This window comes from Liolophura sinensis, chromosome 10 (genome assembly GCF_032854445.1).
Source record: "Liolophura sinensis isolate JHLJ2023 chromosome 10, CUHK_Ljap_v2, whole genome shotgun sequence".
NCBI lineage: Eukaryota > Metazoa > Mollusca > Polyplacophora > Chitonida > Chitonidae > Liolophura > Liolophura sinensis.
Genome location: NC_088304.1, coordinates 34638142 through 34655526, shown reverse-complemented (window position 1 = coordinate 34655526; position 17385 = coordinate 34638142). Strand labels below are relative to the sequence as shown.

The 17385-nt window shown below is 40.2% G+C and overlaps 1 protein-coding gene across 1 annotated transcript; it reads right to left on the bottom strand.

The window, feature by feature from the left end:
* Nucleotides 1-2686: 2686 nt before the first annotated feature.
* On the bottom strand, nt 2687-12111 carry LOC135476523 (beta-1,3-galactosyltransferase 1-like). The gene is made up of 2 exons (XM_064756569.1): nt 12032-12111; nt 2687-5848 (listed from the first exon to the last, which is right to left on the bottom strand). The coding sequence occupies exon 2, from the start codon at nt 5829-5831 to the stop codon at nt 4641-4643; it is 1191 nt and encodes a 396-aa protein (XP_064612639.1). The 5' UTR covers nt 5832-5848; nt 12032-12111; the 3' UTR covers nt 2687-4640.
* Between the last annotated feature and the right edge of the window lie 5274 nt (nt 12112-17385).

The following is a 17385-nucleotide window of genomic DNA, read 5'->3' as shown; positions in this document are numbered from 1 at the left end:
TTGCAAGCAAGTTTGTATATTTGTTTCTCCGGTATTTTGCATGTTGTTGCTTTTCTTAATATAAATTGCCCAAAGATCTGAGGATTCTCTATGCTTCTCTAGGAGACCTTGATGTGGACTTCTTCTAGGCACAGAAGTGGTTTTGGCTTGACCCGTAGAGCTTCAAGTCTCACAAGATCTTGACTCCAGGAAAAAGGATGCGGTCGTGGTTTTAGTGTAAAACTCTTCAATCCACTTTCACCAGGATTTCCTCTTGTTTACAGCACGAATAGCCGACACAGTGCACCTCAGTGTAAGTCTCTCGCACACAGTTAACTTTAACAAGTTTGGCCTCGATACTCTCAACTCGCTATCCGATTAACTCCTACCATAATGCCGGCCGACGTCGTGTAAGTTACATATTCTTATATGTAATTTAGTATTGTGTATAGCACTAATCAAATGTAATAAGTAATGTAATAACATGTAATAAGAACAAATTCACAAGGAATGTGACAAAACTAGCAAATAGGGATAATTTGACTTTAAATAGTAGCTAATTACGCTTACCTGTTTATATTGAGATGCCAGAAGTAATACTAATGCCATCTTATTGAGCAGGTTGTAGGCTTAGTAATTTTTTTGATAAATCTTGGACAGGGCTAGTGTTTTGTATATATGCATGTTTGGGAGTTTATTTCGTACATTAAAATTAGGTGTGTGACACGGTGCTCCAGCCACTGAAGTGTCGTGTCGAAGACACTAGGTATGCAGTCACATTATACTGACAATGGACCAGCCAGTTCTTCTTTCTTGCTTTACCCTCTCAGTGCTGTGAACCAACTCAGTAAAATTTTCAAAGCCTTTAGTATGACCCGATCCGGGTTTCATCGTGGGTCTCCCGATTTCCGAGGCGGACGCTCTAACCATTAGGCTGCCGAAACGGTTTGGTTTTAGCGTTGGAACAAGGGCGGTAACTAGGGACCAGATTTGGGCGTAGGCCAAAACCTAGCATACCTCCCCGCCGCACGTTATGGTTGAGACGGGTAATCCTGACTGCTATAAAATTAAGAAATAATGTTCGCGTCAGGGTAGTCTAACGGTAATTTTACATCAAATCCATGTGGAAGAGTTTATATTTTGTAAAAATTTACAAAAAATATAAAATTTGTAAACTCTTCCACATAGATTTGATGTAAAACTACCGTTAGACTACCCTGACGCGAACATTATTTCTATTCTATTACCTTGGTAGCAGCAAAATGTTTTCGTAATTATAACAAAAACGCCATTGCGTTACAGATTAACTGCAAAAAACGCCCCCACTTTCCCTGACAGGTTGTTTTCGTCCAACCGAACGTTCTATAGGGGCGTGATCTAATTCTGGACGAAACCATGATGTGTTCTACAGGGGTTGTTAAAATGCGATGTTAAATATTACGGACGTGCTTCACGATTAGGATAGAATAATAAAAAGAATACGTTTGTTTCTCGAAAACAATTCCGACTATAAAATATAGCACTATAAAATAAAACATCTGCAGGGTTGCTTTCATATTTCAGTTAAGACGCTGTTATCAGGGTAGGCTTCAGTAAGACAGGCACAGTGTCAAACAGGGACCACACTGACAGTGAGCCGGGGAGGTCGCGCGTTGCTGGCATCGAGAGTTCAGGCAGATCAAAAGTTTTCCCAAACTTTGTCCAACGAGCTAAAGGAGCTGGAAACCTCTGGCATCAGCAAAACGACAACAAAAGTGGGGAGCTCAACTGTTTAAAACGTAATTAAAGTTTGAGTTAAGTACGAAAAAAAATAATTGAAACACACAAAATTAGGTTAACAATAGTTTGATACTGAATTTTATTTGGTTTACTTGTGTAAATACTTTGCGGTCGTGTTGCATTCTGTATCAAATTCATAAACACTGGGTAACGAATGTTGAAATAATGGAACACTTCAGTTCACATTTTCAATCCAATATTAATTTCTCAACAAATGTTGATAAATAACAAAACAATAAAAAACATCACAGATATGTGTTTATGCTTATTATAAGTAAGCAAATAAATATATTATAATTTATATGTTGAAGGTATCATGAGGATGAATATGATTTGCGTTTACTGTATTGTGAAATACAATGGATGGCTAACACAATTTAAATTTGTAATGACGCCATCTGTAGCCTACAAAGTTCCCCGTGCACATGTTTCACCCAGTTTGGAGACATAACTCCGTACACTGGATTCATTGCGGTGACCTGTCACAGACATAACGTCCATCACAGAAACCCCGGCATCGGCAAGAACTGTGGCTGTCGTAGCCCGGACGCAGTGATTCGTGTACCGGCGGTTAAGTTTTGCATCGCGAGAAATATCAGACATCATGGATCCGATGGTTTTGTGACCCATCTGGCCTGATTGCCCTACCATGATTTGTGTTCAACTGGACGATTAGGAGAGGTCGCTGAAAGAAAGACTCGCAGAAGAATTATCAGGTCCGTATGTAAAAAAAAAAAATTTTCGTGAAACCATTGATTATCTCTTATTATGTAGCATTCAAAACGTCCCTATGGCCTTTAAATTTATCTGTAACCTGATCCTTTTCTTCTTTGAAATAAACGTTCGCTCCGACTGAAAAAATAGCCATTTTGTTCTTTGTTTATATTTGTCGTCTGCTTATTCAATGTAAACAACAACCTCTATCCACCCATAGAACTACAATAGACCCGTCCAGAAGTCAAACGCTTTCTCTCTCGTGATGGGGGTATCTCACGACCTAGATAATGTGCACTTGGCATAGAGCCAAGCATTGCGTTGTATGTAATAAAATGGAATCGAAGGGCAATTGAATGCCCAATATTTCAGGAGAGAATATTTCAGGAACAGTTTATTCGGCGTGCGCGACGTGACAGAGAGTTCGTTAATCAGTTCGGCAGCTGGTTATTAGTTCTGTAAAATGGAGAAATACAGTATATCAAAACGGCGATACGGAGTTAAATCAAATGCACATTGTACGCATCAGTACTATATAATAAGTAGTTAGATCAAACAATAGTCAATTATACCAAGAAAATTATGTATGTATGTAAATAAACAACGAAATTTCTCCATTATATTACATTAAATACCAATCACACAAAAAAATACTGTCATTATATCGCATATCTTGTGAAGGTATGTAACATGAAGATCGTCCACTAAAACAAGCATTCAAATTTTCTAGCATACTAACGAAAGTAATAAAATACGTGTAGCTTAATCAAATTCGATTAACCAGAAAAATGTCAATTCAGGGGGAACAACTCTTACCTTATATAATCAAAGCACGTTACTTAACATTATGATACAACAGCGCTATGTACCATTCAAATCACTGTACCACCCCAGTCATTCAATCAATATGCTTAGCCAAGTCAATGAATTACAAGAAAATAAATTCATTACCACATTCTGCAAACTTCTCAGTCAAAACTCAATGAAAATATCTCCTGTTTATGATACAAAACATATCTAGACAAACACTTAACTCTAGAAAGCAGAATGCACTCACTACCCTATCTAAAACAACAACGAACGCTGCCGTGGAAATACAATAAACTGGTAGATTTACTGAATGAAAAATATGCCTATTATGCATATGCTTACTCTGCAGTAGTGCGTGCAGTCTGCAACATTTATCAGTGTGCAGCAGGAGGTCGCGAGGAAGCAAAAGGAAGTATCTCAAACACGTAACATAGGATTGTCAAAATAAATGTGAATACACGCTGTTGGTTTCCTGTTTAACTCTCTGGGACTGTTTTACCCAGATGTCACAAATTACGCTTGGTGTAATTATAGTGACGATATATACGTAAGAGATAGGTTACCATGGTAAATGCGTTAGATCTAGTGTTACGACAGCGCTGTAAAAGTGTCATTACATGTTAAAGTGACATTACACCGAATTCGTGACGATAAGGCGAACCTATTGGCAGTATTGACTGTGGTGTCATTGATAAGGTAATGTTGTGTACTACCAATGATCAACCCATGATCCATGATCAACCCTAGAAAGTTTTACTGACATCACACGCATTTGGCGATGTTTCGATGGTGAAATAAACAGAAAATACTAAACACTGTTTAATGTTTATTCGGTGCAAGCCTCCTGAATAATGAGAATATTCAACAGAACGGAAGAATATTACACAGAAGAGAAGACTATTCATTAAAACAGAAGAATATTCAACAAAACAGAAGAAGATTCAAAAGAAAAATATTCAACAGAACACAGAATATTCATCAGAACAGAAGAATATCCAACAGAACAAAAAAAAATATCCAACAGAAGAATATTCAGCAGAACAGAAGACTATTCATGGTAAATCCGGTTAGCTCTAGTGTCAGAAATCTGTTAACTCTAGTGTCCAGAACACAGTTCAAGCCGTCATCCGGTACAATTACCCGTATATGCAGTTACAGTTAGCATCAAAACAACGTGGAAAATATATGTAATATCATAAAGTGTTGTCCACAGCACTTTATGTTTAAACATGCTTCATGTCAGTATTATACACAATATCCTGCCATAGAGCAAAAAAGGGTATAGAAACAATACATATAAACCCATACAAAATCGGTTTGTGGTCGTGAAGCGCTTTTGGGCATTTAGAATATTGATTTCAGAGAAAACGGTTCCATAACTGATGCATGTCTTCGTCTGAACGCAACAAACTCACGAGAACAGTTCTGAACACGATGAAAACATTGGACGCGGGCTCCCAGTCTCCTCTGACGAACACTTCTCTGGCATTGCGCCAGGTGACGCCCTTTATCTGACTGGCCAGGATTCCATACACATAAACATCATCCATCTTGTAGAACGGTGTGATTTTAGCTCTCTCGAACAATTCCATCGCCATTCGCACCGTATAAAATGTAGCAAATCCGTAGCAAAATGGCATTGGGTATTCGCTAAGCCCGCTAAAGTATTCATGCGATACCGCCCATCTGTGACCAGGTAACCTGCCAATGGGCCCGTGCGGCTCTACCAGGCAGATTATCTCCCTTTGGTTTTGGGCCAATATAGGGAACACGTGAACCATGGCCTCAGGGATGTTGATAAACACGTCATCGTCGGCTTTGATGACAAATTTGGCCTGGCGGCAGTTTTCCGTGATCCACCTCAAACCCAGGACTGCTTTTAATGTTAAGTTTTGGTAGACGTCTGTAAATGTTCCTTGGACGATGTCACCAAACCTGTTGTTCTCTTCATAAATGCCTTTTTGGAGACTGTGGTCTGCTGGTCTCCCAAGAAGGAACACAGTCCGACTTTTGGTGTGTTTGAAAAGGGTCTGATTGGCCCAAGTCCGACGAAGGCTCAATCTCCTGTCAACATTTCTGGGTGCAGAATGAACTACAATCACATAAGTTAAGGCAAGAATTCCTGAGCAAATCTTCTGGTTGGGAATCAAATAAGGAGACCTGGTGGTTATTGGTGGTTTCGAGTTCCTCGGGAAAATAGCTCCTGTTTGACGGATGTTGCCTTCCGTGAAAACCTCCCACGACTGAGATCGCTGACTTACCTTAAACACTAAGGGACCGTTCATTTCTTGGAATTTCAAGAGGCTTTGGTTTTCGCCTACTTTGTGTTTGAGTTTTACTATGGAAAGTAAAATAATGATCGCCAAGATAGACAATCCAATGAAACCCCTTAGTCTATGTCGCCTAAAAATACGAAACAGTACCAGTCTTATCTTTCCTGTCAGGAAATTGTGTCGTCTGAGAACACGGAACAGCACCTTTGACTTCATTTCGACCAAGAAGTACGCATAAGATACGCCACAGCATGTCCAGTGAAATGTGAAATTCATGTGGTCCAAGGACAAAACTGAAAGAAAAAACGAAATGGCTAGAATTACTCAAACGCTGTTGTCATTACACTAAGGAAGCAGTAACACGAAATGCGAAAGAACCGTAACACCATTCGTGACCCAAGCATAAAACTTCACTATGTGTTTAAAAATGAAATCAGCTTGTTCTAGCTTAATTTCAAGAAAAGGTACACACCCTTTCAGAATTATTAGATCTGCATCTTTCAAGTACATTCTTCCTCTTCGGCCGTATATGGGAAGGTCTGAAAAAATCTTACGGATGGTCGTGGCTTTCCCCCGGGCTCTGCCCTGTTTCCTCCCACCATAATGCTGAAATATTCTTAACTACGGCGTAAAACACCAATAAAATAAATACATAAATAAATCAAAGTACATTCATAATGTTCATTAGGTTTCATGAAGATGTAGTAAAAACTGTGAGACTAAGTCTGGCCCAAACACAACACATTGCTCTGAGGCAACGGGTATAAAACTTGGTAAAGTTTAACACCTGAAAGCTTTTTAAAACAAATGCATACATAATCTCAGAATTAAGATGTCTAGACCTTCAGAGCATCATCGTCAAACTGAGCACAAGCCAAAAAAGCTTTACTTTTCGACTTTATGTAGTGAGTGAGTGAGTGAGTGGTTGGGGTTTAACGTCGTATTTAACCATTTGTCAGTCATATGACGACGAGGGAATACTTAGAGTGTATGTAATGTACCTCATTGTTACAGGACGGATTTCCACCGCTCTTCTATCTAGTGCTGCTTCATTAAGACGCCTTTCCGAAGGCAAGTATGCCGCCCCGCGCGAGCCATTGTACTGATAGGGTCAACCATTTGTTGCACTATCCCCTTCATGCTGAACGCCAAGCGAAGAAGTTACAACTTCCTGGGACTTGATCCTAGGACTCGAGGGATTGACCCTCGATCTACCGCTCCTCAAGCAAGCGCCCTAACATTCTAACTGCTATCAGGGCCGGTAGGGAGTTCATTTAGCTGAATAGATGACTTTAACCCAAAAAGTTTTCTCAGACATTGACGCCACGGTCCTCCACTCACACACTACCTCGTCATACTTCGTAATGGTGAGCAAAAAATGCAGCCCACTATCAAGAGCATGAAGCAGACCAGCACAACCAACACGCCCCATACATCTGTTCATCATAGCTTAATGCAGTCTGTGATTCACTCCCTCAAGTCCGGTTTCCTCTACCCAGAAACACGATGCAGGCAAGAACGAAAAATTGGAGGTAAACACCAAGCAATAAATAAAAAAAACACGAGAAACGAATTAAACACAACGGAAACCACTTTGACATGTGAAAAAACGCCAAAATAAAACAAGAGATCAACAGAATCTTGAAGGTACACCACCTGTCAATCGGGAGATCTATCCACCAAATCGGCGCAATACCTAAGCCTAATGTTGAAGGTTGCCTTCGCCGTTATGACACGTTAACCTTCAATACAAGATCAATAACCTGTGCACATTTACATATCGACTTGTCGGTCTCGTAGAGGTATAGAAATACACAGAAAGTATCGCCTGGAGTACACCAAGGAGCTATAACAAAAAAAATCGTTAACTTACACAGAAGGCAATTTTTTTGTCAGTTCAGTTAACAGTGTAACGCGATGGATCAAATGAGTACTTACGACAGTGAAGAAAGGTATAAAGCACACTGCCGCTGCATTGTAACAGGCCGTGTGAACTGAGCTTTATTTCAAGTGGGTTTGTCCTACAATAAAGCCGGCGTTTCACATAAATGACAATACAAGACACCACAAGCAGAGATTCCGTGCACAGCAGGGTTGAAGTTACAGGCGAGTATTTCGAGAAATTGGGTTCCAAGATTTGCCTCCGAACTGAAGTGTGACGGACTGATGGTTGGATAATGCCACAGAGACATTTTAGGTTCTTGATACCCTGTAAATTTTTGCACCGCTATTTTGCAACTAGTTATAATATTTCAGAATTTGGTTTGTTTTAGGCAGAACAGAAAATTGTTTGCCCGGTGTTATTACCACCCCTAGGAGGTTACTAAGATAGCAAAATATTATGACTTCACTAGGCTGATACTTTGATACGTTGTAGAGAAAATGCAAGCTGCATGTGAATGTATGGCATAGTACCACTCGAAATTTATAAATATTTATTTTTGAGGTTGGTGGTGGGGGGGAGTCTCAAGTGGGGATATCACAACGGTCATACTCAAAGCGCATGGGCAGCGCCCTTCGCTCGATTTACGGCTTATTATTTATGTAGTGAATTTGCCCTTTCATGTGGCAGCAATAGTAAGAAAGTAAAATACCACCACATGCAGATTTCACTTTTATGTACAACATATCAAAAAAATAACCTAGAATGACCACTATTGTTTTCTTGTTGCTGGAAGTGAAGTCTTAGCATTTTGTCACCTTGGGTAGTAATGGGCAAATTCATTCCTGAAGTACGACGTTAAACTCCAACCATTCATTTATTCATTCTGGGGCAGATCCCTGGGGCAAATTCGTGTCCCAGCAATTTTCAGTTTGGAGGACTTCAACTGCACGTATTGTGCATGTGTGACCAAAGTTTTTTGTATTCATCTGGTACTTACGCCAAGCACTATATGGCTCAGGGCGAAAATAAATCTTTCTGGGCTGTATCTGGGAGCCCACTCAGGAATATAAAAGAGGGTTAAATTTATTTTCTGCGAAAACGTTTGTTTATCGTTGTTGTGCACATGCAGGCCTATTTTAAACACACTATCGACCTAATTTTTGTTTTTTAGTCATTTTGCATGAAACAGAATACCAGTAGGTAATTGTGTAATGCATTTGTTTGAGAATAATTGGATAAAAACAACTTAAGTCGCTCTATATACATCGTAAAAGTTTTGGTGATCTTACAATTACCAAAAACCTGTATAAATGAAAATTGAAAAATCAAGTAGAATAGGTTCTAGGAGATTGACTGACAAGAGGGCGGGATGTCAGATTGGTGAGCCATCGTATATAACGATCACAATAATGACGTGAATTCATACCTATTTTCTACAGGCTACATTGGCCTCAATTTCTCAATTTTTAACCCTCAAAATATATATACCCTAACATTTACGTGGTACCGAACCATAACATCACATACAGCTTTCACTTTCTTCTACAATGTATCAAAAAATCCTTACCTGATCACTGTTTTGATTTGTTATTGCCAGAAGTGAAGTCACAGCTTTTTGTTACCTTGGTAACCTCCGCGGATGTGAGTATAGTTACACTGTATAAAAAGCAAAAGAACAAAATTATACCCAAAAGAAACAAATTACAAGGTATTAACTGAGAGTGGAGACATCTATAGTGCATCAACAACCCAGTTCAGATAGAAATTTTATTAGGATAATCTAGAAAGCCGTTATTTTGTGAGACGTATGTGTAGGCTAGATTCTTTATAATGTTCTCCTCAGGCTAAGTGGACAGGCGTCCATGTGGAAGCCGTCGTTGATCTGACGGTACAGCACCTGGGTGAAATATATCAACAAAGACTGGCTGTGATCTTGGTCTTGTATACACAGCGACCTGTACACATACATGTAGTTCAAGGCAGGTTGGAGTTGAGAGGTTAGTCTGATAGTCAAGCCATAATGCATGTAACGTTTAAGCGTGGCATCTAGAAACCAAGTGACATCATGCTAACAATGATTGTAGTATAGTCAATACTAGAAAGGCCAAAGGTCATAGGGTTACCGGTATCCTGTTTAAGAGAGGCATGTAAACATAATGTCGAGTACGTTGCGAGACTTACAAAGGGCCAGGTTCACATTAGAAATTTAGATGGCCTAGTGTATCCACATGATGGGGTACAAATGCATTTCATGGTGCCAGGTCATATCTCATATATAACAAGGCATGCTAGTCTATGCCAGCTGACCTTCACCTCCAACCAAAACATAACATTCCTAAATTACTCTTTCGATCATTTAACACACACGTGACTAATCAAGAGTGTAGACTAATGTATGCAATAATAATCAGATCTACAGATCTATAAATCTCTCTCTCTATATATATATCAACAATAACAACAAATGCTTACTGACTGGCCATAGAGAACGTGTGCACATGACTCAAAAAAATCTCCAAAGGTGTGATAAGTTCCAGTGATATATAATTTCTGAGGATTGTGTTATGTTAGGCCATTCACTGGGGCAATTCACTGATGCATAACTCAACACAAGAACAGTTACAAGCAGTTGCTGTTGTACTAAGTTTGTTTTCATTTGGAGTGTGTACTGCTGGTGCAGCCATCTTATTTAGCCACCTGATAGAGGCTGGGGTGCTAGGATGGGATTAACCAGCAGGGGTCATCAAGGGCATTAGATGCCAAAGAGAAGTTAATCCATACCAGATGTGCTGCCACCTAGCTTAGATACACTGAGGCAATACACATGCCTGTAGGTACTGGAGGCTGGCATGGTCAGCTCAAACAAAGGAATTAGGCTTGACCATGTCTTAACCAATGTAAGATGAACTATCTGCTTTGGGGGATGGCCTATCTAGTTAAACACAGACAGAAGCTAGACGTTGATACATATAATCCTTCTTTTCCCGATTACGTTAATAACAGTGGTCACTTTTTAGAACTAGTAAACTTTAATGGGGTAATAGCTTCAATGTGGAAGTTTACCCCAAACTAACACAGCTAACCAAATATTTTCACTGTAAACAGGTTGATGGGAGAAACTCAGCTGTTTCTTAGTGTAAATTCCTGAGATCTATTTAGCCAATCGTTTTAGAATGTGTGTATCTCTCACTAAATCCTGGATGTATCTCCCACTAAATCCTGGGTGGCTAACCACGCAAACTCCTGAATGGTTAACAGAAGTAATAACTTAAATTACTTAAAAAGGTGTGCATAATACATCCTTAGCCCGAGACCTCGATCTAAGGGTGGCTTATGTATACTGAGTTGTCTGCGCCCGATTTCGGTATAATGTTTACAAAGAGCTACTCCCACCCCACCCCACCCCAACCCCCCACCCCGTTCAGTTCCGATGCATGCGCTTTAGATTCGTCCTGAATACACATAAAGCACGCCATTTCTGAAAGCTCGCATTTACATCCCCATTCTCCTGTGGCAGGTCGTCACCCACTGGGATGTTTTTAAAATCTGGGTCAGCGACGCGCACATGCGCAGCAGCATTATCTATGTCTTCAATCACTTCATAATGGATTTTATCAATTATAATTTATACACGCCCAACTTTTTTCTTTTACGTGCCGCATCACTTTTCTTCTTTTCCGCATGTAGAGGCTCTTCGCTGGCGTCGACAACGTACTGGTTGTCTTTCTTTTTAATTCAAGTTGACACTCTGACGACTTGCCAACTGTTGCTTTCAACAGCAAATTTTAACAGTCAGGGCACATGGATTGTCCTCCATGTTGTTTCTGGCGTACATGCAACATCCTTCGGCCAAAAACTATCGCGGCCTTCACGCACCGTAATTCCTTTGGTACCCAATTTTGAATGGAATGGATGTCGAAGGTAACCCCCCTTTTTCACTGCGAATTTGATCTGAAAGTTTGCATAAACTGTAGGCTCCGTCATTTTGCGCAATAGCCTTCTGTCAAATTCGCGTCTCCTCAGTCACATGGCTTTTTGTGCCTGTCAGAACTGACACTCAGCTGATCAAAAGACAGTAACTTGATGAAAGGTCAACCACGGATGCGCAAGCGCAGGGAGCAGGTTACAGAATGTGGGAAAATTTGGCAGAGAAACAGAGGATGACTCGGTGAACATAATTCATTGGGGTTTTGTCGTGTTAATGCATGTATTGGTACATTTTGCAAGGATTTTTGTTGCGCGTAGTTTCTCAGCGCTAGGCCGTTTTACCACACCACTATTTTATTTATTTATTTATTTATTTGATTGGTGTTTTACGCCGTACTCAAGAATATTTCACTTATACGACGACGGCCAGCATTATGGTGAGTGGAAACCGGGCACAGCCCGGGGGAAACCCACGACACTACCACTATTTTAACCTGGACGACTCCTGGGCTGTGATATATGCCTAACCCCCATCAAAAGATCACAGCCGAGATACTTGGCTAAATATGTCGTATATGGCAAAGTCAGTGAAGTACATATGTAACAAAAATTACATAAATCAGTTTAGGGAAATGTTCTGAGACCACAAGTGTTAGATTCCTACCTGGGTGAAATGTATCAACAAAGACTGGCTGTGATCTTGGTAAAACACGTCCTGACCGCTCGGCCCACAACAAGCGTAAGGCGTGGTGACTGTCTGGCTTACTGGTGAAAACCCAGAGCAGATCTGGCCTGGATTCGGCAATCTGACCTGGGGGTTTACACCTGTCACACGCAGTCTGTTACCACGTGCAACGTAACACACACAAGCAGAGGGCTAAACATGTAATTTAACACGAAATGTCGGTATATGCGCGAGCGCCCCCAAGCGGAACTCCAGAGAACGTGCTTCTCTCATAGGCCCTGTACGACGGCGGCCAGCATTATGGTGAGAGGAAACCGGGCAGAGCCCGTGGAGAAATCAACGACCATCTGCAGGTTGCTGGCAGATCTATTTTCAAATGAAGGCTGACAGGTAAATGCTGCAAGTCATACGAGAGCTGTTGTATAACAAATATACAGAACTACAGGAAAGTATGGTCTGAAAGCCTTTGTCAAATTAAAACGTCGGCTTTCTTCGATGGTAGGTTGAAAATGGAACATTACCAATGACTGGGTATTATATCGTCACACTTGGAACACACTATAAGACTTAACTCTACATAGTGCTAATGACTATGCTTTCAATAGTAATGGTCAGCCGATCCATTTCCACCTCAATGACTGGGAACTCGTTCAAAAAGACACGAGACCCGTACAGAACAGCGTTGTCATAGTGTGTTTAGGATGGCACATAACAAAGGAGAAGAATGAGACCAATTGAAGTTACCCAATGCCATTAGTGAGCCTAGATTCCCACGTGTTGCAGTAAAAACCGACGCCCTATCAGTGCTTCGTCTAGCACAAAAGATCTAGCCTTCTGGCAGACTTTAAAGCTGCACCAGTGTTTAAAGCCTGATATCAGAATAACAACTCATTTGTGATACCGTAGGGGCCTATAAGTGGGATATTCTGTAAGACGGGTCGGGAGTTAGAGGTCACGTGACCACCCTATCGCGTTAATAACAAAGTGGCCACCCAGTGTTAAAGCACTGAGGAAATGGTCACTTTTTGCCACTTCGCTAGCGACAAGTAAGGCCTAGTTGTACAAAATAACGTCACGAAAGCTCTGCAGAAATACTCAGACTATCTGGAAAGCTGAAAATTATACAAATCCAACGGATACAAAATCGCTGAGAGCGATTCAAAAATAGATATTTTCCTATGCAATAACGGTAACTGCAAATCTGAACAGGCAAATTCCCATAATGATTGCACCGTAGGACTGAGTATACCCAGCTATAACATCTGTGACGAATATAAAGATATATACATCCCAGCTAACGTTTAAGCTTTCAATACTAAAAGCAACGGGAACACGTTTATAATAACATACGTATTTTAATATGACTGGAACATCCGGTTTAATCAGCATTCAAGTTGGAGACAGTGGGACAAAGGACCTGCTGGGGCAGACACCTGGGTGTAGCTTTAGCAGATTGTCACCACGCCCAGTGAATGGGATTTTTTTTTTCTTTGGTGGTAGGGCGTGAAAATGACACGTCAAACCGGGGCACCTCCCAGGAGGCCTAGCATCGGCAGTGATCTCAGCACCCTGTAACATTAACATGGGTTCCTTATCAACACCCCATGCTGAACAATGTGACGATGTTCATTTTAATAGATTGATATCCTTTTGTCATGTACGTACTAACGAGATCTTCGATGTGGGGTTTCTAAGCCACCTTTCCACCTAATATAACCCCTAGGCTCTAGCTTAAAAACATTTGATATTTTACACGAGATACATTAAGATCAAAAACCCACATGGTAATGTCCATGAGCTATTGATGTACACATTTATTAACAATGTTAACATTACTATGGATGGAGGAACCACGTGAGCTGGTTATCTGGAAACAAGTATGAAAATTATTTCGGGGTTATTGAGGACGTTCCGTCATTCGTATATGTTGAATAGGGTAAGGGAGATAACTCTCCATTGGGGTACTGCGCTTAACCTGGGATTAGACCCAGGTTTAACATACTAATTGTGAAAAATAATCTGACAAACATCTTTTCACTCATCTGAAAATTTCACCCGTATTTTCAATATCTCATTAAGTTTAATGAGTAACCTAGTGCACACGACCATACCATACGCCTTTTCTGTACCTCACTATACACTTATTGTTTGCATTCGAGTAACGAATTTAAATCTGTACAAAACAAGAACAGGGAATCACAGAATGACAACCGAGTGAAGATGACCGCAGAGCGCATTCTATTACAAGGATTGTAAACATTTAAAATATGAACACATTTAGCATGGTGACAAAATATGCAAGTAGCACCTTGCCTAACACAGAAAGTACGGTAGTTTGGCATAACAAAACTTAGAGTATCGAGTGGTCACCAATCATTATTTGACTTCTTTTATTTTATTTGATTGGTGTTTTACGCCGTTCTCAAGAAGATTTCACTTACACGGCAGCGGTCAGCATTACGGTGGGAGTGAACCGGGCGGTGGCCGGGGGAAACCCACGACCATCCGCAGGTTACAGCAAGACCTTCCCACGTACGTCCGGAGATGAAGCCTGCAAGAGGTCGCCAACCATGAGCAGTTCTTTATTAAAGCAGGCCTAAATAATCTACGAAATTGTTTAATACGGAAACATACGTACAATATCCAGGTAATAACAGTCGGTTCATCAATAGGGTCTTTAGGTGTCAATAAATATTAGTATTTAGGGAAATAAATTAGGAATGTCAAACTTTATAAACTATGTCAGCTTCAACTTCAAAGTGAATAATCATGGCCATATAAATTTAAAATACACTCAGATATTTTCATCAATCTGTTAATGACATCAAAGAAAATACTGTGAACTACCTATACATTTGATTTATTATTTTTTAATTAAAGTTAAATAGGAATTTCAGCTTAGATGTACACTTTATATGATTGCAGTTATCAATTACAAGCCAAACTCAACATTTAATTTACATGGGGATTACTTTCTAGATCTATTACAGACGGAAGATATGAAATTTTAACGATCTACATTTAAAATACATGCAGATCAAAATACGAGAATAAAAATAGATGATGTAGTAGTGATTAAGTAAATAATCGATTAAAATAATAAAGAGTAAAGCTAAACATAAACATAGATTATCTCCCCTTAAACTGGTGATCACGCAGTAGGGCAGTCTTCGCCATGAGTTGGCGTCGACCAACTCCCGTCCGGTCAAGATAAGTGTGACAACGGAATTGTTAATGATATAAATTTAGCCTGTATCGATATCTGAGAATCTCCTCTTTCCGAATCTGTTGAGTTTGGTTCGATTTATGGGATAGTTTTCTGGCAATCAGCATATATATCCGCCTTAATTGGTACCCTCTTATTCTTTCTGCTATCTATCGGGGTTTTTCATCCGGTCATTAGGCCCTATTATAATTGATGAATATTTTATCATAATGCAGTCTATATGTGGTAAGCAATCAAAATCTTCATAACAACACAGAGAAGGTATACAATTTATTACGACAATTTCATCATCTTCGTGTAAAGTCAGCTGTGCCCAAGATGACACTTTGATGCCATTAGTCAGAATAGCCGTTACCTCAATAGCCAGCTGGCCGTGTGCCCTGTGTCTGAGCAATGATCACCGAAAACCTTGCACAGTGACACTTGACACCTGACCCTTAGACCTAATCCGCATTTTATTGTTCCCACCATCATTAATTGACAGTTTTATGACTCAGAGCAGTTACAATGTGTGCGCATTGGGACACGAACACACTGTGAGTGACACTGACTGTGTACAGACTACTGTCTACTCTGTCTATTCTGTACAGATTATTGTTTATTGTGTCTATTGTTTACAGACTATTTTCGTGAAACAGCACTAAATACAAAGGTGGTGGAAATCCGTCCTGCAACAAGCAAGCACGTTACATGCACTCTAAGGATGCCTTCGTCGTCATATGACTGATAAATTAAGTACTACGTTAAACCCCAAGCACTCACTCACTCACTCACTCACACACTCACTCTATTCTGTCTGTTGTCTATAGGTTGTCTCCTGTGACTCTGTCCATTGTGTACAGACGATTGTCTATTCTGTCTATTGTGTACAGGCTATTGTCTATTTTGTCTGTTGTGTGCAGAATATTGTCTACTGTTATTCTGTCCATTGTGTACAGACGATTGTCTATTCTGTCTACTGTGCAAAGACTACTGTTTGCTGTTATTCTGTCTATTGTGTACAGACTATTTTCTATTTTGTCTATTGTGTAGAAAGTGTTGTGTACTGTTATTCTTGCTATTCTGTACAGGGTATTGTCTGTTCTGCCCATTGTGTACACTCTATTGTCTATTCTGTGTATTGTGTACAGGCTATTGTCTATTCTGTCTATTCTGTGCAGACTATTGTCTACTGTTATTCTGTCCATTGTGTACAGACTATTGTCTATTCTGTCCATTGTGTCCAGACTATTGTCTATTCTGTCTATTGTGTAGACTATTTCCTACTGTTTATCCTGTCTATTGTGTAGAGGCTGTTGTTTATTCTGTCTATTGTGTACAGGCTGTTGTTTATTCTGTCTATTGTGCACAGACTGTTGTCTACAGTTCTATTCTATCTACGGTGTGCAGGCTATTGTCTATTCTGTCCATTGTGTACAGGGTATTGTCCATTCTGTCTAATGTGTCTAGACTATTCTGTCTATTGTGTACAAACTATTGTCTATTGTCTCTCTTATCTGTTCTTTTTTCTACCATTGATTGATTATTGAAGCAATTACAAAGTGCCTTCATAATAATGGAAGGACTACATCATATACCCAGGGGATGTATAGACCAACTGCAAGGGTAGTATTGATTACCCAGTAAGAGTGGTTAGTTAACGTGCTAGCCTATACTGATCACTCGGAAGCCGCCTCTTACCACCCCTCGCTGTGAGTTCAAATCCTCTCTGGGTATGATAGAAAATGCAGATAGTCGTGGGTTTCAAACTCAGTGGGTTTTTTCTGTCTATGACAGAAACATTTATACGTTATGGAAGCGAATTACCCAGGGATAAACAAACCTTTTAATTATGTTTGATTGGAGCTTTACCCCATAAGAATATTTCACGTATACAACGGTGGCCAGCGGTATAGTGGGAGGACACCGGGCAGATACTACACTCCAAATACGTTTGGAGGTTTTAAAGTGTGTCAGTACATGCAATCAAACACTGTGTGGCTTGTTGTTGAGGCTATATATAGACGTCCCATGAAATATTTTTGTACAGGCACTGTGGACCCTGAACCACCGCCTGATTGTGCTGTACTAGTGAACCCGCTTGTAGCCCCAGGCGATCCTGTATAGC